The 22,958-nt window shown below is 48.3% G+C and overlaps 1 protein-coding gene across 12 annotated transcripts in view; it reads right to left on the bottom strand.

Moving 5' to 3' along the window:
- The window catches only part of MYLK4 (myosin light chain kinase family member 4), a 116,520-nt gene that overhangs the window by 5,330 nt on the left and 88,232 nt on the right, over positions 1 to 22,958 (bottom strand). For 6 of the 12 annotated variants that reach the window (XM_017350515.3, XM_008274290.4, XM_008274291.4 and 3 more), the window contains exons 5-14: positions 21,457 to 21,764; positions 20,183 to 20,288; positions 17,192 to 17,285; positions 17,006 to 17,115; positions 15,418 to 15,559; positions 11,967 to 12,037; positions 11,131 to 11,259; positions 9,429 to 9,581; positions 5,822 to 5,900; positions 2,399 to 2,476 (exon numbers count right to left, since the gene is read on the bottom strand). In XM_017350515.3, the coding sequence (XP_017206004.1) occupies positions 2,432 to 2,476; positions 5,822 to 5,900; positions 9,429 to 9,581; positions 11,131 to 11,259; positions 11,967 to 12,037; positions 15,418 to 15,559; positions 17,006 to 17,115; positions 17,192 to 17,285; positions 20,183 to 20,288; positions 21,457 to 21,764 (1,237 nt within the window). In that variant the 3' untranslated portion in view covers positions 2,399 to 2,431. Of the gene's footprint in view, positions 1 to 2,398; positions 2,477 to 5,821; positions 5,901 to 9,428; positions 9,582 to 11,130; positions 11,260 to 11,966; positions 12,038 to 15,417; positions 15,560 to 16,084; positions 16,237 to 17,005; positions 17,116 to 17,191; positions 17,286 to 20,182; positions 20,289 to 21,456; positions 21,765 to 22,958 lie in introns of all 12 variants that reach the window. The other 6 variants (XM_051855898.2, XM_070074491.1, XM_070074490.1 and 3 more) reach the window with 2 other exon arrangements.

Raw genomic sequence — 22,958 nt, 5'->3', positions numbered from 1 at the left:
ACAACACTGGCCCCTCTTAAAAAAAAAAAAAATTCCATTCATTTATCTGAGAGAGAGAGAGAGAGAGAGAGCGAGCTCCCACCGACTGGTTCCCACCTTAAATGCCTGCCCCAAACACAGGTGCTCTGACATGGGATATGGCTGTCTTAACTGGTAGGCTAAGTGCCCCCCTTCTTTTTTCGAGTATTTTCTATCCTTGACTGGTTGTATCTGAGAACACAGGCGCCAGCGATGGGGGAAGCAACTGTATTCCCATCTGCTCTCTGTCCAGCTCCGACCTGGACCCTGCCCTCAGCCATTCTGTGGATGCAGAGGTGTCCTGGGCTGGTCTCTCCCAGGCGGGCAGGACGTCAGGGTGGAGGCCGGCAGTGAATGCCACCGGCTGGATTTGGGAAGCGTTTCTTTGATGCATCAAAAACCCTCTAACAAATTGCAGGAGATTTATATGCCTCAATTTACATTGTGGATTATGCCTTATTCGTTTGGCCTGGAACTCTTCCTTTTCCACAGGAATAATCTTCAACCACTCGGTTTTTAAAATCAATATTATCTCAAGTCTGGTTTCACTCATAATGTATCTCGCCAAAACCCTCCTCTTAGGCTGGCAGAGAATGTCATGGTGAAGGATGATCTCTTTTTCCCTTTTATTTAAACGTAGAAGTAGCATCTTAAATTTACATTTCAATTTACAAACAGGAAGTAAGAACATCAAGGAGGAAGCATCCGGATCCTGTGGTTCTGAAATGATTTTCCCTTGGCCTGCAGCGGGACCCAGGTGGATTTCTGTGGCCCTGGAACAGGAAGCGGCCAGCCCAGGTGAGTGCCAGGAGGCGGACGTGACCAAGTGCAGACAGCGCTCGCCCGGCGGTTCCTGCAAAGCGTACGTCTCACTGTGCCAGCGTGAGCAGCTCCAGTGCTGCTGTCTTTGTCCTCTAATTGCCGCTGTGTGGGCTGCCACGGTCTCTGTCACACTGGGTTCAAAGCGCCAAGTGCAGTGTGGAAAGATTCTGTCTCCTCCCACTGCCATTTCCTCCCCATTCTTCCCTGGCCAGGCCCTGGCGACCGGCCTGCCCTGGAATGCACCCCCCTGTCACCCAGGCATCCATTCCCACCAGGCCTTACAGTGGGAAGGTGGTTTGTGGCAAACCCTTGGGGTTTTGCGGTACTGGGGACAAAACTGCTTCTGGGGGAGAGGGTGAAGGAGGGGACAGAGCAGGAGCGGACATGGGCCCGCTGCCTGTGACTCGAAGCAGAGGACCCTCCCTGGGCTCCAGGACCCCAGGAGAACAAGAGTCCTTGGAACACCACGGCCTGTTTCTCCTCCCAAAACTTATGGCCTCACTATTCGCAACAAAAAAAGAACAGTCTTTGTAAATAGAAAAGCACATGGGCCTTGCTGTTAATGTTTTGTAGATTTCCAAACAAAGGATAGGCTAAGCAAGTGAGCCTTCCCCTAAAGCCCAAGGGTTTTTGCTCACATTGTTCCCGCCCATTATGATAGACTGATTTCTTTCTACCTCATCTTGTTCTACAAAAGCTTCAAGGCCGCTTACAGGAATACACACAGTCAGAAAGTCAAGCAGAAACCTCAGACTCAGAAAAACACAGATCAGAATAAAGGATTAGGACCAGTGGGCAGCAAGTCGCCGACTCACAAGTCATAAATCCTGCCCAGTGGTTACAAGTGAACTGCACAAGTGACCATGGACTTATGGCCCAAGAGTAGGGGAGCTGGATGACCGGAAGGTCAGTGATCGCCCAGCAAGGACATAAATGTTGGGGGCTGCTAAAGGTCCCCCATAAAAGTACACTGATGTCCTGCCGTCTAGGGCATGCAACAGTCTGGACTGTGGATCTGAACGGAGGCATTCGTGTGTAAGACCATCTCTTAGGAATTCTGACAAAACTCTAAGTGGGGTAGATAGAAGAGAATGCACATCTGGGCTGGTCGGGAGTGGTGCTTTCTGGGATCGGAGGCCGAGCCAAGGCCGGGAGGCAGCTCAGGGGAGAGGTGAATGCAGGCTGTAGCTTCTGAACCTCAGTTTTCCCGTCTGTACAAAGGGAGTATGTCTTCCTCTGCGCTCACCGATTGTAAGGGCGACCTAGGCCAGTGTCATGCCTCCTGAGCTGGCTACTGAGTGCTTCAGTGTCCCAGGCCCTGGGCTCGGGGCTTTGGCTCAGTATCTCACAGGAGCCACACAGCAAGCTAGGGAGTGAGACCATTCCCAACCCACACATCAGGAAAGGGCAGATTCGGGGGGAAACACAGCAGTCTGATGTCAGGGCCTCTGCCTCAGCAGAAACGCTGCCAGCCTCCCACAGCCTGTGCAAGCTCAAGTGCAAGTCCTTCCACACGCCCTTCTCTCAGGGCTTGCACAGAGACAGCCCTGGTACCAACCTTTCAAACGGGCATCCACCGTAGACTCTTTGGTCACAGGTTCTGGGAATCAGAGCTGCAATGCGGCTTCTTCTTTTTCTAGGAAAACCAGAAGACATTTTGAGAAGGAGGACAACTGTTTCTATCACTTCCTGACTTACAGAATGAAAACCGGCACAGGGTCAACACAGGAGCACGAACGATACTGTGTAAGAAGCCTTCAGGGATGGGTAGTTAATATGATTCATAAAGGAATTTGATGCTTAGACTTGGGGCCCATCCCCACAGGATCTCATTGTGTATGTGCACAATTTGTATGTGCAAATATTCTGAGATCCGCAACACTTCTGGTCCTGAGCATCCCGAATGAGGGGTACTCAATGTGCAGTTCGCTGAAAATATGAAACACTCCCTGCAGAGCTAGCCCCCATATGGTGCTGGTTCTACTCCTGGTTGCTCCACTTCAGATTCATCTCCCTGCTAATGGCTTGGGAAAGCAGTGGAAGATGGTGCGTGGGCCCCTGCATTCACACAGGAGACCCAGAAGAAGCTCCTGGCTCCTGGCCCAGCTCCTGCCGTTGCGGCCATTTGGGGAGTGAACCATCACACAACAGAAGATCTCTCTCTCTCTCTCTCTGTAACTCTGTCTTTCAAGTAAATAACTAAATCTTTAAAAACAAAATAAATAAAGAAAATATAAAACATTAAGTCTGGATATTGGTTTTCAGTAGCACAGAAAAAGAATGTTCTGGAAACTTCGTTCAAGCCCCGTCCACCAGCAGAGGCCAGACCGTCACCCTCATCCTGTGTCTTCATCTATGGATGGCGACAATAACAGTGCCTGCCTCGAGGCTTGGTATGAAGATTCCGTGAGTTAACTTTTGTAATGTACTGGAACAGGGCCTGGCACCATGTTACATAATTATAACTTTAATGATAACCAGATTTTTACAACAGAATTTACTTCTTTAATTGTCATCACTCTTGAAATATCCACTAGCAGTTAGGTAGAATAACAAAAAAGGTGATTTTTTGGTTGTCGTTATATGGTTTTAAAAATATTGTAAAATATTTTTTAGGCTGTACAATGTCATTAATTCTCTACTGTGGTTTCTATATTGTCCTGCCACGTCAAAGTGTATCTGGACACCAATAAGCTCGGATAAAAACACGTTGGTGGAGAATGGGCCTAAAATAGGCTGGTCACCCTAATAAGCAGCTTATGCCGTCTGGGTGAGGCACCAGCTAGGTAATAAGCCTATTTTTGCTTGACATCAGTGCCAATTATCAAGCAAGGGTATATTCAGACACAAATACAACTTGGTTCTGGTGCTGGATTTAGAAGTAGAGTTAATTTCAATAAACGCTGGATGTGGAAAAAATGAGTACCTGAAGCACAGTCACTCCAGGGTTTGTTGGTCAGGGGAAAAGTTCCACTCGGAAACCCCAGGGAGTGGGGAAGAAAAGGTGGGAGAAATGAATGTGTGGCAGGCTCGTACGTGCCGGGCTGCGGCAGTGCCACCCTCGTGGAACCCGTGGGAGCTGCGCCCCCGGTGAGCCTGTGTGTGCACCTGGCTGGCCATCCCAAGTATGTGGTAGAGACCTGTGTGCTACACATCTGCTTCTGTGTCCGTTCTGTAATCCACAATTACTTGGATGGAAACGACATGAAGAAGGCAAAGAGGCTGGTTAGGGAGGTGATGGCAGTGATTTGGGGAACAGACGTCCCAGACCAGGAAAACCATGGAGTTGGAACCACGGAGTGGACAGATTCCAGACGAATAAGGAACTTGGGGATACGTGAAATATGAGCTGGGGAGGGGGGATGGAAGGAGAGGTAGGAAACAAGGAAGATGCAAGGTCTGTTGAGGCTGCCCAGGGGCATCCTTGGCCCGGCCCGAGGAAGCGGGAGGGGGCGCTGAGGGGAGGTGTGGGGAGCCGAGCTTGTTTAGGGCTTGGAAGGTCCAAGTGGAAACACACTACTCAGCTGGGTCTGAATCGAAGGATCTGAGGCTTAGGGGGCAAGTTGGTGCAGACAGAAGTGAGAGAGCAGTGACATCAATGGGAGCAGGTGCAAAGTCACTGTAAGAGGTTACCACAGAATGGGGCTCCCTGGAGCGCCACAAACACTGCGGCCCTCAGACTCTACTAAAAGTCTCCTTCACAAATACCTGTATGGCATCTTGTCCAAGCTCAGTGCTGGAGTGAAGACTTGATGCCTTGAGCAGGCCAAAACAGGTCAACAGAGCTTAGAGCTCTAACTTCTCTCAAATGTATATTCGTCTAGACTTTCCAGTGCTTTTTATGCTTGTATACCCTAGGCTACACACGAGGGTCCTTCAAAAATTTTATGAAAAATGAAATGGCAAGGTAAGTTTATCAGGGCAAATGTGTTGCACAGAACGTTAAACCATCAATTGTGACGCCTGCACCCCAGTCCCAGCTACCCTGCTCCTGATCCAGCTCCCAGCTAATGTGCTTGGGAAGGCAGTAGATGATGGTCCAAGTGCCTGGCCCCCCGCTGCCCATGTGGGCGACTAGGATGGCGTTCCAGGCTCCTGGCTTTGGCCTGGCCCAGACCCAGGAGTGGGAGCCGTTTGAGGGAGTGAACCAGTGGATGAAAGAACTCTCTCTCTCTCTCTCTCTCTCTCTTTCTCCCTCTGTGTGTCATTCTGCCTTTTTCTTTTTTTTTTTTGACAGGCAGAGTGGACAGTGAGAAAGAGAGAGAGAGAGAGAGAGAAAGGTCTTCCTTTTCCTTTGGTTCACCCTCCAATGGCCGCCGTGGCGGGCGCACCGCGCAGATCCAAAGGCAGGAGCCAGGTGCTTCTCCTGGTCTCCCATGGGGTGCAGGGCCCAAGCACTTGGGCCATCCTCCACTGCACTCCCGGGCCACAGCAGAGAGCTGGCCTGGAAGAGGGGCAACCGGGACAGAATCCGGCGCCCCAACGGGGACTAGAACCCGGTGTGCTGGTGCTGCAAGGTGGAGGATTAGCCTAGTGAGCCGTGGCGCCGGCTCATTCTGCCTTTCAAATCAATCTATCAATCTTTTGAAAAGGGATGTTTATTTTGGTACAGAGCATTTTCAGACCCATGCAGTTTTTTCATGCTATTCACTGTCTGAGAACTTTGTGAAGAGCCCTCACACATGTGTGTAAGTGTGTTCACATACCACAAAGCTGTGACTCATTTATAGTGAGTATGATGATTTGAAAATAAAGATAACCAGTGAAGGTGAAAATAACACTCTACTAAACATATACAAATAATATTGGCATTTTAAAAAAATATGAACTGCTCTATGAAAGCATTTTAAGCAATTTAACACAAACACAAGATTGAAAGCTATGAGAAAGCACTTCTTCACTTAGGGTTAATGGGACTCTGGCTGGCATCAGCTCATCAAAAGACAAGGAAAGAAGAGGAGAAAGAAGAAGGCGTGGTCACCTGGGCACTGAGCCTGGCGTGGAGCTTGTGGTCTGACAACCAAGGGTGCTTGAGAGCTTCACTCGCGCTTATCCTCCAACTAGAGGGAAATCCAGAAGATTGTTATTAGGAGCAGCAAATAAGGATGCGCCTGCCACTGAGCCTCAAGTCTGGCCTCTCTCTTCAGCAGACCAGAGGCCAAGTGCAAACCCACAGACAAGCCTGCTTCTCTGGCTCGTGTGCTATCACTGATGGCAATGGCTACCATGAAATTCAGGAAGGGTAGCAGCAGGGTAAGGTACGCAAGACAAAGCATTGACACTCCTGTGAATAAACAGACATCTTCGTTCAAACACAGGAAACCATTCCTGGGACAGAACATGTAAGCTTCATAAATCCAAGAACCCCGACAGTCAGTTAAATGGATAGATTAACAAATGGTTAAGAACAAAATGCTAGAGTGATTCCAAAGCATTTGTGTATTGAAATGTACAACAAATATTACTAACTTTTGAAGCAAGGACTTTTGAAGCGTTAGATAGAGAAAGTACTGTAGGTACCTTTATGAAGAAATGGCATCCTTAGACAATCATAAAGATCCTATTGCACCCTAATGCTATGTTTTGTAAACTCGTTTGGTGTGCAAACAAGTCCCACATCAACCAAGTGACCTTTCCAAACAAACACTGCAAGTGAGTGAGAAACTGAAGCCTGGTGCTTCTGACAAGTGAGTGAGAAACTGAAGCCTGGTGCTTCTGAAGATGCCAAGCAGGGAGCTCCAGCAGCCGAGAGGCTTCCGTGTAGGTCTGCGTCAGCGCGCGCCCTCAGCAGACGCCGGATGTTTAAGCTGGAGACCTGAGACAGCCCTAGTCCTACTGCAGCCAGCGTGCTGATAACACCCCCTTCCAGGACCCCGTGCAAGCAGAGGTAATTTTTGGAAACAAAGAAACAAAGAAAAAAACTCTTGACCGCCAATGTCTGTTGCATGAGTGCTTTTGTTAATGTGATCAATTCTCCATATTGACTCCCCAAAGCATTTCAACAGCTGACAGTACTGAAAAATGACCATTCCCGTACTCTTTTTTTTTTTTTTTTTTTTTTGACAGGCAGAGTGGACAGTGAGAGAAAGAGACAGAGAGAAAGGTCTTCCTTTGCCGTTGGTTCACCCTCCAATGGCCACCGCGGCCAGAGCGTTGCAGCTGGCGCACCGCGCTGATCCGAAGGCAGGAGCCAGGTGCTTCTCCTGGTCTCCCATGGGGTGCAGGGCCCAAGCACTTGGGCCATCCTCCACTGCACTCACGGGCCACAGCAGAGAGCTGGCCTGGAAGAGGGGCAACCGGGACAGAATCCGGCGCCCCGACCGGGACTAGAACCCTGTGTGCCGGCACCGCAGGCGGAGGATTAGCCTAGTGAGCCGTGGCGCCGGCCCATTCCTGTACTCTTTGTAATAGTCTGAGAGACTATTACAAAGAGAACAGTAACATTACACTCATAATTAAACTTTTAATAATGTTTCGGTACATTTTTGTGCCCCGGAAGTACAAGCTACGATAGTGATATCTGGCTTGGCCTTAGTCAGGCCAGAATTGAGTCAAAGACCACACCTCTTCTGCTCTACTCGAATGGCTTCAGTGGCGCCCTCAGGTTGAAGGAGCGGGCAGGGCACAGGGCTGGGGTCCAGCAGGCCTGCTTTCACATGTCCTTGGTGTTGACCGACTGCTCTACTGCTCTCGCTTTCTGTTTGCTCACTGTACACTAATCGTGGTAATACCCACACACCCAGTGTGACCTGGAGTTTCCATCGGGTATCACAGAGGAGTGTGCATGTAAAACAGGCTCTCCATCAAGTGGATTTCTCACTCTCCAAAGATGTGACAGGGTTCACATTTCCCATCTGCTCACCGCCTGGGACAGAGCCATGTGCAACTCGTAACAATCACTTCACCCGTTACCATGTCTTCCCATTATGAAAGACAAAGAAAACCCACTACTTCCAAATCACTCCCTACCACCCAGACTGACACTCCTAGCCTGACTAAGCCCTCTTTGCCTTTTAGAAACTCAGTTCTGGCTCTTTTTTTTTTTTTGTGTTGTATGAGGGAACTTGGAAAAGTGTGTGGGAGAATGAAATTAAGGGGTCAGCATTGTGGTGCAGTGGTTTAAGCCATCGCCTAGAACACCAGAATCCCATGTGTAAACCGGTTCAAGCCCTAGCTCCTCCACTTCTGATCCAGCTCTCTGCTAATGCACCTGGGAAAGCAGTGGAAGATGGCCCAAGTACTCAAGCCCCTGCACCCATGTGGGAGACTTAGATGAAGCTCCTGGCTCCTGGCTTTGGCTGGCCCAGCCTTGATCTTATGGCCATCTGGGGAATGAACCAGTGGATGGAAGATCTTTCTGTCTCTCTCTCTCTCTCTGTCTCTCTCGATATATATAACTCTGCCTTTCAAATAAAATAAATATTAAAAAAAGGAAAAGTGAAATTAGAAGATAAACCTTGGGGCCGGGGCTGTGGTGTAGTGATAAAGCCTCTGCCTGTGGCACTGGAGTCCCATGCGGGCACCAGTCCAAGTCCAGACTGTTCCATTTCCTATTCAGCTCCTTGCTGATGGCCCAGGGAAGCAGTGGAAGATGATCAAGTCCTTGGGCCCCTGCACCTGCCGGGGAGATGCTGTAGAAACTCCTGGCTCCTGGTTTCAGAACAGCCCAGCTCCAGCCATTGTGGGCATTTAGGAGTAAGCCAGCAGATGGAAGACTATCTGTCTCTCCCTCTCTCTGTAGCTCTGCCTCTGAAATGAATCTTATTTGGGTACAAAGGTTTTTTAAATTCAGCATATCTTTTTTCCATAATTCTCTTTTTCGATAAATTTTTTAAATGTACCTCATATACTAGCCCTGAAAAATCTCAAATACTGTTTATGGTTTTGGTATAAAGCCACTGGAAGCAGTGACGAGGTAATCACCATGCCCTTCCCCCACCATTATTCTAAAATGCAACCCCCGCCTATTTCAATGCCACTGTTCATCCAGCGCATTTTGAATTGTACAGGTTTGGTGAGAGAGAACATAAAAGGCCATGTAACACATAACAGTTAGTGTGTGGCCCTTAGGGAAGCCTGACAAGGGTTTGCGTATCCATTGTGCCATTTACTGGCAATGTGCTCGTGGGAAAATACTTAGAGTCCCATCCGCAAGACAGTAATAAACATCATTTCTACCTCATGAAATTGGGAGCTGGGGGTGGTGGTTAAAATAGACGCTGTCTCTAAAGCACTTAGTGTGGTCTGGCGCAGAGTAGGTTTGCAAATAACACGCTAGCTAAGTGTCCAGCTGAAGGAGCCATGTGCGTGCTTTGCGAAGGTGTGAGGGTAGTAGAAATAACTTAGCCCAAACCCTTCATTTTCAGGCTGAGTCAACAGAGGCTCCGCAGGGGTCCGTGACTGCCAGGACTTCGTCACGGAAGGCAGGACGGCGTTTCTGGAGCCCCGCTGGAGCCCCACGGAAGCAGTCTGAGCTCTCAGATGTCAGCAAGATCTCTGCGACGCTCTACTAGGCACACATCGTACATGTCAGCAAGGGACTGAGCCCTGCGAGGCCTGCTCCTCGCGTGCAGGACCCACGTGGATACCTCTTCTCCTTGATCAGAAGCTTGGAGATGAACTCCCGCGCCTCCTCGGAGACGTCCTGGAACTCCTCGTCCTCCAGGTCCCACCTGCAGGCCAGGATGTTGTTCAGCGTCTCCGCGTCGTTGTCTCCCAGGAAAGGCGACAGACCGCTGAGCCTACGGCACATGGGATTCAGAGACAGCAATTTTTAAAAAAGCCTCAGATCCGGCCGGCGCCGCGGCTCACTAGGCTAATCCTCCGCCTAGCGGCGCCGGCACACCGGGTTCTAGTCCCGGTCGGGGCGCCGGATTCTGTCCCGGTTGCCCCTCTTCCAGGCCAGCCCTCTGCTGTGGCCAGGGAGTGCAGTGGAGGATGGCCCAGGTGCTTGGGCCCTGCACCCCATGGGAGACCAGGAAAAGCACCTGGCTCCTGGCTCCTGCCATCGGATCAGCGCGGTGCGCCGGCCGCAGCGCGCCGGCCGCGGCAGCCATTGGAGGGTGAACCAACGGCAAAGGAAGACCTTTCTCTCTGTCTCTCTCTCTCACTGTCCACTCTGCCTGTCAAAAAAAAAAAAAAAAAAAAAAAAAAAGCCTCAGATCCTTATAGACAGGCTGTTTTTGGTTCTGTCATTTAAGAGTGAGAGAAGGAAAGTAGTCCAATAATGAAGCAGAATTCTATGCTATCCTGATCGAGACAATGCCCAGTGCCTAGGAGGCACCCACAGCAATGAGGACAGCAGCTGCCCTCAAACCAGAATCCCAAAGGGCAGCACAGCTTCCTCTGCAAAGCATTCTCAGGAGGCCGGGCATGGGGCGCAGCGGCTAAGACACCACTGCAACGCTGGCGTCCCATATCGAGTCCCCGCTGCTCCGCCCACTCCAGCTTCTTGCTAATATGCCTGGGAAAGCTGCAGAGTGTGGCTCAGGCAGGCTCTGCCACTCACCTGGGAAGCCCGGATGGAGTTGCAGGCTCTCAGCTTCAGCCTGGCCCAGCCCCGGCTGTTGTGACCATTTTGGGGAGTGAGCCAGTGGATAGAATACCTGTGTGCATGTGTGTCTGTGTGTGTGAGAGAGGCTCTGCTTTTCAAATAAATAAATCTTCTTGAAAAATACAGCGTCTTACAGCTGGCAAGTGCTGTCACCAGCTCAGATGGGGAACACCAGGAAGGCCCCCCCTTAGGATGAGGCCATCAGAACATGAGCTTTTGTCTTTTAGAATTGCTTTCCGGGCTTTAGTGGTTTCCTGGGAGTCCAAGTGATTGGTGAAAAGCACAGCCATTTACTTTCTCAGATGAAGTGTGTTCATCCGCAGCATTCAATAGAACCTATAAACCAGCTGAACACAGCACAGTGACACTTATTTTTATTTTTTCTAAAGATTTCATCTATTTGAAAGGCACAATAGCGGGCAGGGGGTGAGGGGGTCTAAAGCCAGGAGCCAGCAACACAGGAGACTATGTGAGTGGAATGAGCACAAGCACTTGGGCCGTCATCTGCTGCTTTCTCAGGTACATTAACAGGAAGCTGGATTGGAAGTGGAGCAGCTGGGTCACGAACCAGAGCCCATATGGCATGCGGGTATCAGAGATGGCTGTTTGACCTGCTGTGCCACAATGCCAGCCCTGATGCTCATTCTTAAAAGATCTAAATTAGGGATTTTACATAGCCAAGCCTCTTAGAATAGGCATGGAGATTGTGAACGAATGTCAGAGAGAGAACTGCTTACAACATGTAGGCGATGACCCCCACACTCCACATGTCCGTGGGAAAGGAAACAAAATCATAGTTCACGACTTCGGGGGCGAGAAATTCTGGGGTCCCAAAGTTCACCTTGAGCTTCTCCCTGGGTTTGTATCTGAAATTTAAGAGACACAGTGGAGAAATGGAGAGTGTTGGTTGAGAATCAGAACTGGTGAACACTGAAATGATGCACTCCACGCAGCTTGTACGGAAGTCCCAGGGGTTTTCAGAGTCACGCTTCATACTCTGAAACCTTAATAATCTGAAAGAATTGTGGGCAGAGACACACTGAACACTTAGAATGTCTGAATAACTGTCCGTGACAAAAGCAAAGCTGATGGGGTCCTTGACATGCAGATGGTGCCAACAAGTCAATATTAATGAATAAGCAAAATGCTCCCATAGTCTACCACGTCCTTTCCACCTGTGTCCAATGTGCTGACTTGTTCGTGGGTCCCTGTTGAACTCTTTGCTCCTGGCTCAACGTGGGCCAGGACCCTTCTCCATATTGTTTACACGATTACTGTTCTCTGAGTAAGTCTTCTCTTTACAAATGAAGCACATAGAAAAGGCAAAGACCAACTCTTCCAAATGTGAAACAAATGGCTCCTGGCATAGTAAACCCACTGTTGCATGTGTTCTAGAAACCTCTAAGCACTCCAATCTCAAATTCAGCGAGGTAAGGTTGGACACAATTTTTGCTAGATTACTTCTGAATGAGGGCATGAAACCCAAGGGGTGTATCAGATTTATCTTTGCTAAGAAAGTGCATCTATCACTTCCCATAACTCCATTCACACACCTATGCCCGAGTAGACTTACCTTCTTGCCAATCCAAAATCAATAATTTTTATTTGCTTAGCATCCCGATTCACACACAGGATATTCTCAGGCTGCCGGGAGAAAGAGACACATTAGCAATGAAAACAACCATCCTTCAGTCAAATTGTCCTTGAACCACAACTAAAAATACAACGGTACTCAGGAAAAACATATCAGGCCTCTCACTTGGGGACTGGCTTGTCTGCGTGGGTATTTTCTCCTTTAATTATGTGGTGGATGAGGTTGTGGGTACCCTGCCAGCCTTGCATTACCCTGCCTGTCCCACTCCACGGGTTTTGCAGTTACCATAATGCCTGAGTTCAGGCAGAGGCCTTCTGGAGGGAAAGAAGAAAAGAGGCTGCTCTGGGACACTGCAGATGAACTGGCAGGGCCCCACTCAGAGTTCGCCATCTGCCTCCAGAAAATTATTAAGTATGAATTTCTCCTTTTTGGAAGAGGACTTCTTCCAAAGATTTATGAGTTCCAGGAGAAAGGGCCTGATTCATTTGAGCAACCACTCTGAGCATGCAATATAACCCAAACATTCTCGACCTCTCGATGTCCCCTTCGTGCTCGGTCTATGAGGAAGCCCTCCTATGAAAGGCAAATTTTCCTCTCCTGGTCGTTCTGCAGTCCGTGCAGTTCCGGGGTTCTGCTGTGCCTCGTCTTGATGCCCAAAACCCTTGACTAAGTGTCCCTTTGGTGTTCGACTTGGGTGAGACTTCACCTTGCTGGTGAACCACTCTTGGGACGGAACGGGGGAGAAAAGGAGGCTGTAGCACCACTGTTCAGTGTTCACAGAATGTGTTACACATGTTCCTACATCAGTGGGAGAGAGAAACTGTGGCCTGGGAAGAATATGGGATTTGATTTAAAGTCAAAGTCACCCATGAAAGAGAAATAAATCTTTCAAAGAAAAGCCAAGAACTCTCCAATGTTGGTCCCAACACTCTTCCCTAAGAACTGGGGCAGGGAATCAGCCAAGTCACTGAATGTTCAAGGCTCCGTTTCCTCATCTTTAGGTAGGATCTTGGCTTCCGCCTCCCACACCTTTCTGGAGAAGAGGTTCAGATGAGAAACTCAGCCACAGTTTATGAAATGATATAGTGTCTCCTTAATCAATATTCAATAGTCCATTTGATTGAGTATAGTGTCTTTGGAAGACTTTTTCTAAAATATCTCTAAACCAGATGTTGGGGAGTAAAAGTCATTTTATACAGACATAGTGGGTGCTATGTAAGAACAGTTGGTTTCATGCTTAAATAACTGATCGATCATGCACAAAGCCATTAGTTGTCCAAGAACACAATGACATCCAAAAATTGGTTTGCAGAATGCAAAGAAACACCTCTGAGGGCATTCCCCAAAGTTCATGTTTCACGGTTACGAAAACCAAGAATAAAGTTTGCAAAACAGAAAAACATAAAAGAGACCTTTTTTAAGTCACCTATAATTTCCCCCACATAAGAACAAGCACTTTTAATATTTTTGGCCCTTTTCCTTCCAAGGAGCTTTCTGAAAAGCTGGGTCCTTACCGGCTCATCCAGCCGTCATCTTCAGCATTATCTTTACATATAGGCCTTAGCTAAAATAACCCTTTGCAAATTCTCAGTCAACATTATGAAGCCACAGGCAGAGTCAGCTGGCTTAGGATAGGTCGGCTCCCCATCTCCAGCTGCCAATGAAATCCCTGTAGGGATATCTGTGGAATATCTACACTCAATGGAAACATTCCACGAAAATAGGCATTATCAAACTCAGTTCATAGCTAAGGGCTTTGCTAATGATTTTTAACCTCCAACTTGGTCATTTTATATCCCACTTCCCCACTCGTCTCTTGCTCCACAGTGGATGGGAAAAGCAGTGCCCATAAATCAAGACAGTGAGAGGAGCAAAGCTGGAGGAAGAGAGGCCCATGGAAACCTATTTAAGGAGGCTGAATTTATTTAGCTGCACGACCCCTGGTGATTTGCAATAGTTGGTATATTATGTGGAGGGTATATTTTATCTCACTGACATGCTCTACAGACAGGGAAATGAGAAAATGATGGAGCCACACAAGAAGATATACTTTAGACTGCTTAGCCCCAGTGTTCGATTTGATCATGGCTTGGGGGCCTGGGTTTTTTCTTGGTTGTATCTAGGACTGTCTGGAGTCCAATACTAAGAACTTCATAATGAGAGTACCAGCTGTTCTGCTTCTGATCGCGCTCCCTGCTAATATGCCTGGGAAAGCACAGAAGATGACCAAGTGATGGGCCCCTGCATCTACTTGGGCGACCCTGACAGAGTTCCAGGCTCCTGGCTTCAACTCAAACCAGCTCCAGTTGTTGGGACCATCTGGGGAGTAAACCAGCAGGTGGGAAAATCTCCTTGCCCCCAGTAATTCGGCCTTTCAAATAAATAAATAGATCTTTAAAGGGGGACAGCAAGAGCCATGAACACAAGAAGAAAGGAAGGCAACTTGCTTCTCTCGTGTGCGGTCCAAAATTTCCAGCATGGCACCCCCTGCCCACACCCTCTGCTCCCCAGCACTCCCGCCCCGCCCACCCTCTAGCTGCTCTGTATTCCCTCCCGTCTGGCGTCTGCTCCATGCTGCACCACGCCCACAGAGACCAGATCCCAAAGTCCAGACTTTCCTGAAAGACTTCAGGAGGACCTTGGGGATTCTTGGAGATCCAGAAAGGTTGGCTACCACCAGGGAATCCTGAGTTGGCTAAAATCCACCCAATGATTTGTCTTGCTCATGAGAAGGATACCATGGTGGTGGTGGTGGTTTTAATTCTAAACTTTAAAGCAAACCTTCCACCAGGTTGAGTTTGTTTTTTTTTGTTTGTTTGTTTTTGTTTTTGTTTTTGTTTTTGTTTTTTTTTTTTGACAGGCAGAGTGGACAGTGAAAGAGAGAGACAGAGAGAAAGGTCTTCCTTTGCCGTTGGTTCACCCTCCAATGACCGCCACAGCTGGCGCGCTGCGGCCGGCGCACCACGCTGATCCGATGACAGGAGCCAGGTGCTTCTCCTGGACTCCCATGGGATGCAGGGCCCAAGCACTTGGGCCATCCTTCACTGCACTCCCTGGCCACAGCAGAGAGCTGGCCTGGAAGAGGGGCAGCTGGGACAGAATCCAGAGCCCCGACCAGGACTAGAACCCGGTGTGCCGGCGCCGCAGGCGGAGGATTAGCCTAGTGAGCCACGGCACCGGCTCAGGTTGAGCTCTTTAACACATGCTGATCACAAGAATCCGAATAGTAACCTCTAAGGACAAGACATACAAATCTAAGGGGGCGAGAAAAGTTGAGAATGAGGAGATGAAGTTAAGAAACCCAGTTGTTATTCATTCCTGAAAACATAGCCAGGGACACCACAGATGTCTTGAGCTGGTGGGACACAGGATCCCCATGGGTGAGGGCCCAAGAAGCTACAGAGTCCGTGACATTGAAGACTTGCTGTACCTTCAGGTCCAAGTGCAGAATGTACATCTGATGCATGTGCCTGATGCCCTCACATATCTGCTTGACAAACAGGATGGTGTCCAGCTCCGTCAGGTTGTAGTTTTCATCAATGATGCGGTCAAACAGTTCCCCGCCATCCACGCTGCAGAGGAGAGAGGGAAACCCTTAGTTCTGCCCCCTTAACCACCATGAGCTTTCCTCATAGCCACTTGGCGTGCCAGTTCCTCTAACTCTGCAGAAAGATGTATATGCAGTTACTTCTCTGCCCTCTTTGCTCCCGCGGGTGCACAGTTCTTGTGTTCAAGACTTGTCATTTTGTCTACCTTCACATTTGCAAACAGAAAAACCTCAAGGGCTCTTTTGTCAGTGGCTGCAGCTCTGGGGTGAGTCCCTGTGCCCCACTGTTGAACATGTGTCAAAGACAAAGAGGACTCTGAGAACGTGGGGAGCGGGAATCCAAATGCCGACTGCAGGTGACTCACCCCGCAGCCCAGGAAGACCCCAGGCCTGTCACCTCAGTGAAAAGTTGCCTCTAGGCAGCAAGGCGAGCCACTTTATTATCCAAGATGCCGTACTGGGCTGTGGTAAACAGCGCCCAAAATAGAAAACAATACAAACTGAGTCAGGGTATGGATTCAGCATTAGAACTAGGCATTTGCTAACTCACCGGGGGTTACGTTTTTATAAAGGCGAGTTTAAACGGAAGCTTCTCGGCTCCAATCATTAGCAAATACAGTAATTTCCCTTGTCCACTGGTTCACTTCCCACTCTTTCAGTGACCTGAGGTTGGCTGTGGTCAGTACAGCACAATAAGCTATTCTGAGGGAGACACACAGAGAGACCACATTCACAGAAGTTTTACTATGGTGTATTGTATCAACCATTCTGTTTTATTATTAGTGATCGTTAATCTCTTCCTGGGCCTAATTCATAAATTCATCTTTATCACAGGTATGAATGTATAGGATAAAACAGCATACATGGGGTTCAGTACTATTCCCCACTAGGGTGGAGGCTATAGTATGTAGTTAAAATATGAAGTAGTGGGGACTGGTGTTGTGGCTCAGTGAGTTAAGCCACCAGCATCCCATATTGGAGAATCAGTTCAAGTCCTGGGGGCTCTGCTTCCTATCTGGATACCCACTAATTTGCCTGAGAAAGCTGCAGACGATGGCCCCTGACACCCCCGTGGGAGACCTGGGTGGAGCTCTGGGCTCCTGGCTTCAGCCTAGCCCAGCCCCAGCTACTGAAGCCATTTGGAGAGTGAGCCAACAGATGGATGCAAGATCTTTCTCACTCTCTCTCTCTCTCTCTCTCTGTCAGTCTGCCTTTCAAATAAGTAAATAATAAGTCTTTTTAAAATAAAGTGCAAAAATTGCTTCCCTCCGGGTTACACAATATGCAAGTTCGTTTTTGACAGTGTAGCTTCAATACAAAGCTAGATCTACTCTGTCCGTTAACTTCCTGTCAATAATTGCAGATGGAGCCGCACAAGCAGAAGCAGGCTCCTCGCCGGAACTGATGTGATCGTGTGGTTCCCATGAGCTTGGGGGCAGGGGGCACGAGCGGGAGGGTCAAGGACACCTACTACTCCAGGACCAGGACGATGTCATTCTTGGACTCGAAGGCATCGTAGAGCTGAATGAGGTTCACGTGGTCCAGCTGGTTCATGACGCTGATCTCGTTCTTCACTTCCTCCTGCACGGAAGGGCATGGGGCCTCAGTGCGGCGGAGCCAGGAAGGGGGAGGGGAGCACCCCTCCTGTGACCTTTACCTTGTCCTTCACGCCTCTGGTCTTAATGATTTTGGCGGCCAGCTTCAGACCTGTTGCTTTCTCTTCGCACTTGTGGACCTGGCCAAAGCGCCCCCTGCCAAGAAAGGGAGGCACCGCGTCAGTCACTGGCAGTGGGTGATGCATGGTTCTCTGTGCTGAGTGTGCAAAGTGGTGAACTCAACCACTGGACCCAATCAACTGTAAAACAGGATTTGTCCAGGTGTGGTCTGTGTATCACTGGCATCAGAAATACCTGGGCGGTTGCTAAGAACACAGGCTCCTGGGACCCACCTCAGACCTACGGCGGCAGGAGCCCAGGGTGAGACCAGAGAAGCTGCGTGTTTAGCCCATTCCCCAGGTGATTCTATACCCTAAAATTTGAGAATCACCATTAGAGATAACACAGAATCTTTCTAAATATGTACATGAGAATGTGGTAAGCAGGGCTTTATAAGCATGTGAACAAAGCCTTCTGTGGACCCGGCCCACCAAATTCTTTTTGGAAAAATGCATATAAATAAGAAATAATAATATTGCATATAGATACATTTAATAAGAATACATTTTACATAGTTACCTATGGGTTTTTGATAGTTTAGCTTAGGTACAAGGGATCTTCCAGAAGTTCATGGAAATGTGTCTAAAAACTATGCAAAAATTTAAAAAATTTTTGGACCAAAATAGACTATTTTTCCAAGACCCTTTTGAAGTACTCTGGAGTACAAACATATAAGTACTTTGTAAGTCAGGTTTATACCTACACAATCACATTCAGAAATACACACTCATGAGCAATTTTGAAATTTGATTTGCTCACTCTGATTCCTTATTTAGGAATGTGAAATAGACCACATGTCCCTGCTGTGTGTGATGGGGGCTGTCATGGCAGCCAGAGAAAGGGGAGCCTCCCAAGCAGTACAGGGGACTCAAGGGAGGCCACACCACCAGAGACAAGGGTCACAGCAACACGGGACCGAGGCAGGGGCCGCCACAGCTATCACATCCCGCACAGCACAGAGGCAGGTGGCTCTTGGGTAATGACGTCAGATTACTGTAAACACCCCGAGCAGTGCCTTCAATTCCAACCACGGCTCCAGCTGCAGTTTCTACTGGAGCACGCCAGCACAGCACAGATCAAGAAATGCTTTTGTGCCTTCACATGCCAGCGTCCCTGGAACTGCCTGGCCCAGCGGTGGTGCCCATTACTGCCTGATCCAGGGCTTTGCTGGGTCTTAAATGTTGCGGCTACCTCACAGAAATCATGCTGGTCCAGCAGACCGATAGCCTCATGCTAGTGGAACATGGATATCAGAGAAGTTATAAATGCCCCGCAGTCTACAAGGTTAAGACATGATCCCAGAACATTCCTGGTGTCCAGTGATCCCTAGCATATTGGAATGTCTCTGCCAAGGATGCAAGTCTAGCTGCTGATCTTGAAACTCCTTGTACTGAAAAGGAGGTACAGGGCGGGCATTTGGTCTAATGACAAAGGCCCCAGCTGAGATGCCCACGTCCCTCATTGAAGCGCCTGGGTTCTATTCACAGTTCCTGCTCCCAGTTCCAGCTTCCTGCCAGTGCACATCCTGGGAAGCAACAGATAATGGCTCAGGTAGTTGGGTGATCTGGACTGAGTTCTTGGCTCTTGGCTTTTGCCTGGTCCAACCCCAGCCATTGTGGGCGTCTGGGGGGTGAACCATCAGATGGAAACTCTGTCTCTGTGCTTCTCACATAACTTTATTTTAGCAGAAAGAAGTACAACTGTGGGTGATCTCTCTGCATTTTGAAGCAATGCATTCACCTGTACTCGTCTAACTTACTTGCGAGTGAACTGCAGCTGCTGATGTGCAGTGGAGCCCAGAGCAAGTGATGACCAGCAACTGGTGCAGGGCCACCATGCCCAAAGAGGCAGAAGGGAGCCGGTGACAACCCTTACTGGAAAAGCAGCACAAACCCTTGGAATCATTTCAGTTTTTTTTCTGCAAATAACTATCCTCCTTTAACGAAATAGCTACTGGCTTGCCACTGGAGTCCCTGAAGATCCGAGTACTTCAGACTTCCGTGGCACCAGTTCACATTTTGTAATTCTCATTTCTCCCTCAGCTTATCCCCATGGGCTCTTGAGGGTTTTTTTTTCTATGATTAACCAGCTGAGAAAAAGAAGTCAGGTGGCTCCATGTGGCAGAGAGCAAAGAAATCTGCAACGGGAGGGGGAAGAGCAGACTTCACCAGTATCAACTACTTCTTGATGACCAATCGCAGACACCTGCACCACGTATAGTTTCCATGCATTGATACAACATTTGCATGTATACGTGTGTGTGTGTGTGTGTGTGTGTGTAAACTTTCTGACTTCCTCTTCAGAGTTGCACTAACCTGCTGATGGTAGTAAACTTTATCATTTAGGCCTTGAGTTAGAAGAATTATAGGTGGATTTTGAATGAAGCCAAAGAGGAACGAACATCCCCACTGTGAATGCAGTCCCTGGTGCACCCACACCTTCCTTCTCTAGGGAGAAGGGGTGCATGTAGGTGTCCCTCAAATAAACCTTTCAGTACAGAAAGTAATCAACTGAAACAGGTGATAATAATTAATACAGAAACAACAGAACTGGAAAACCAGCCATAATGACCGACAGGTTTGACACCTGCCACAGGAAATACACGGTCTGGACTCATTTCTCCATCTTGTCTCACAAGGTTTAAGCCACGGCTTTGGACAGCCTCCAGACCCTCAGCGACTCACACTGGGATGTGCTGACGCTCAGACACAGAACACGGGAGGTCAGGCAGATAACTGGCACAGCCCCTCCGGGGTCCTCACAGCAGTCTCCCACAGCAGAGATGATCTGCAGAAATGGCCGGAGCTCCTCCCGTGTGTGTTTGGGAGGTTTCCAGCGCTCGGGCGGAGGCCGGCCAGGGTGGAGGGGCTCCTCAGACTCGCAGGAGGCTCTCTGTTTTCACTGAAAAACTGTTCAAACCGCGCGTTACTTACCCTCCTAAAACCTCTGTCTTGCTCACAGTATAGAAACTGTTGACGGCCGCCTGCTTGGCTGTCACAATGCGATGATCGAACGGGGCAGCAGGAGCCAGGATGTCATCTTGAAGGTAAGAGGAAAAGAAGGATCATTTGTCAGGCACCCAACCTCTTTACGGCATCAAGCATCGGCATCCTGATGGAGATCTGTCCCTTAATAAAATATTACAGGCCATCTGTGTCACACCTAAGCATCCGGGATTCACTTCACTTCTTGTCATGATCGGTGACTCTGAAGGCGACCCCCGCCGTCTTTGAGGAAGACGGTCAGGACCCCGCAACCACTGCTCTCACCGTCTTCGGGCCCAAGAAAGCTCCAAACAGTCAAAAATCTCCAGCTCTGAGTCCAAACAGATGCTACCTGCAAGCCTGGGCCCATTTTCATTCAAATACAGGAAATTGTTTGATCAATTTCTTTAAAAAAAAATCTCCACAGTCCATTATTTTAATCAAAATGAAGAGAAAAGAAAGGAAAAATGAAACATTTCTTCACGTCACTGAAATCTTTGACATTATGAATTACCTTCCAAAATGTTGTGGGCTTTATTTAAGACACATGTAAGGCACAAAGATGACTTTTTCCTGGCTGGCTAGAAATAAAACACCCAATAAAACTAGGTAAGTGTGTATTCTACAGCTTTCAAATTTCTCCCACGTTGCACCTCCTTCTTACATGTTTAAGCTCTAGTCCATGTCGGCTTCAGTTCTAACTTACATAATTACTCAATAATATGTCTCCCCATATTCCTTTTACTTCTCCATGACTACTGCTGTTACAGTTGCTGGCCACAAACCTGCTCATTCTCCATGTATTCATTTATTAAGTAGCCAGTGCACACATACAATAATGATACTGAGGGCACAGACAACAGCTTTGCTTTCAATGATTTATGTTTTTCACAATATGTTTCTTGAGCAGTTATCTTGTTCTAGATACTGCCAAATGTCAACATTCTTTGAAACTTTAGATAACATAACTCTTTGGGAACTGGACTTGACAGGGGCATTCACCTCTCACATCGTAAGTATGCTGGAAAATAAAATCATGAGACAATTCTCTTGGTGGCATTCATTGCTTCAGATTTACAAAAGAAAGTAATGAGTTAGAGACACAGTGATCCAGGATAGCATCGCGGATCCCTGAGACCGCTATACCGCGTGAGGCTTGGCTGGAGTGCTCGCGTGAGAAGGTTAGGAAGCTTGAAAAGTCTGCAACAAAAGCCATGTCCTACCCAGTGGGCTTCCCGGGTCTGGCTCCCTGGAGGTCTTCGTTCCGGTGGCCTCCTGGGGCTTGCCCTGTAAGCGTGCCTGGGCTCGCAGGGCTTCCTGGGGCCTTTCCAAGGCTCGCTCTTCCCCTGCACCCCCTACATCTATTCTGCTCTTTTTGCTGTCCTCGTTGACAAAGGACTCCTCCTCCTCCGTCACTCTACGCTTGCTGCAGCCGGTGGACTCGCTTTGGTCCGCATTCTGGACAGCGAGTTCTGTTGCTGGATTTCCCAGGACTGGTGATGTGGCAATGGGCTTTGTGCTGCTGATACACCTGGAAAATAAAACCCAGTTGCAGCTCTCAAGGTTTCAAAGTGAAAACTTTCAGAATCCTCAGCATCAAAGCTTCCCCACAATGACGGCTCAGGGAAGAGGATGTAGACTCTGGAGGGAGTTGACCTTCTGGCATGTGGGGCCAGAGAAGAGCAGTGTGCTCCCCTCTAGAGGGGCAGAGTCACCAGGATCCCAAGGCTTCGCCCCAGTGCCCTCCTGGTGACCCCACAGTCTTCCAATGGCCTGTCCCAACGCGGCCATTCAGCAATGCCTGATCTGATCTTCTTCTCTTACACTTATTTAAAGTACAGCATAGTAAAAGAAGCAGTAGTCTCTCTGAATGTTAACAGCAGTGAGAGTAAACCTTTATTGGTGGGAGATCTACCTAGATTCTGTTTTTGGACAGCTCCTGCCCTTACTAAGCACCTCTTTACAGCAAGGGACTTTCTTAATCATCGCTGGTGTTTATATTTAGTTCTTGGAAAATTAGATTTCCCCAAGAATGGGTTTCAAAGATGCTATTTAATAAGAACTACGTCTTGACTTACAAAAAAAAAGGCCACACAGGTATTTGGATATTGTGTGTTCTGAATATGAGTAGATACTATAGCATGTAATACCCTAGAGTAACGCATTTTAACTGACTATAAAATCACCTGAATTTCGTGTGAAACCTTGCAGTTGAGGAGAGAGTCTTTCTATAAGCTATTTCTTATTCAGTTATCACAGATATTTGGGAGAATATAGCCACTTTACCATTTATAATGGGGTAGGTAAACTTTAAGATTTAGGTTTTAATAGGTAAATTTAATCACTACTTAATTCTTGACCTTAAGAATGATGTGTTCTATATTGCTAAAAATATATCTTATATCATCTTTAAAAAAAGATTTGTCTGTTTATTTGAAAGGCAGGTGACAGATACAGATCTCTTCAATCTGCCGGCTCACCCCTAAACGCCTGCTACAGCTGGGTGGGCCTAGCCAAAGCCAAGAGTCGGGGCCCAGGAACTCCATGCAGTTCTCCCACATGGATAACAGGGACCAAGCTACATCATCTGTTGCCTCCCAGGTGCACATTAACAAACAGCTGGACCAGGGCAGAGGCAGACTGCACCTGAGGCACTCCGATACAGGCTGTGGGCATCGCAACACCCACCCCTACCGAGTCCTGAAAACGCTGATTCCTGTGAACA

Source organism: Oryctolagus cuniculus, chromosome 5, assembly GCF_964237555.1.
Source record: "Oryctolagus cuniculus chromosome 5, mOryCun1.1, whole genome shotgun sequence".
NCBI lineage: Eukaryota > Metazoa > Chordata > Mammalia > Lagomorpha > Leporidae > Oryctolagus > Oryctolagus cuniculus.
Note: the sequence above shows the minus strand (reverse complement) of the source record. Positions and strands in the feature narration are given on the sequence as shown.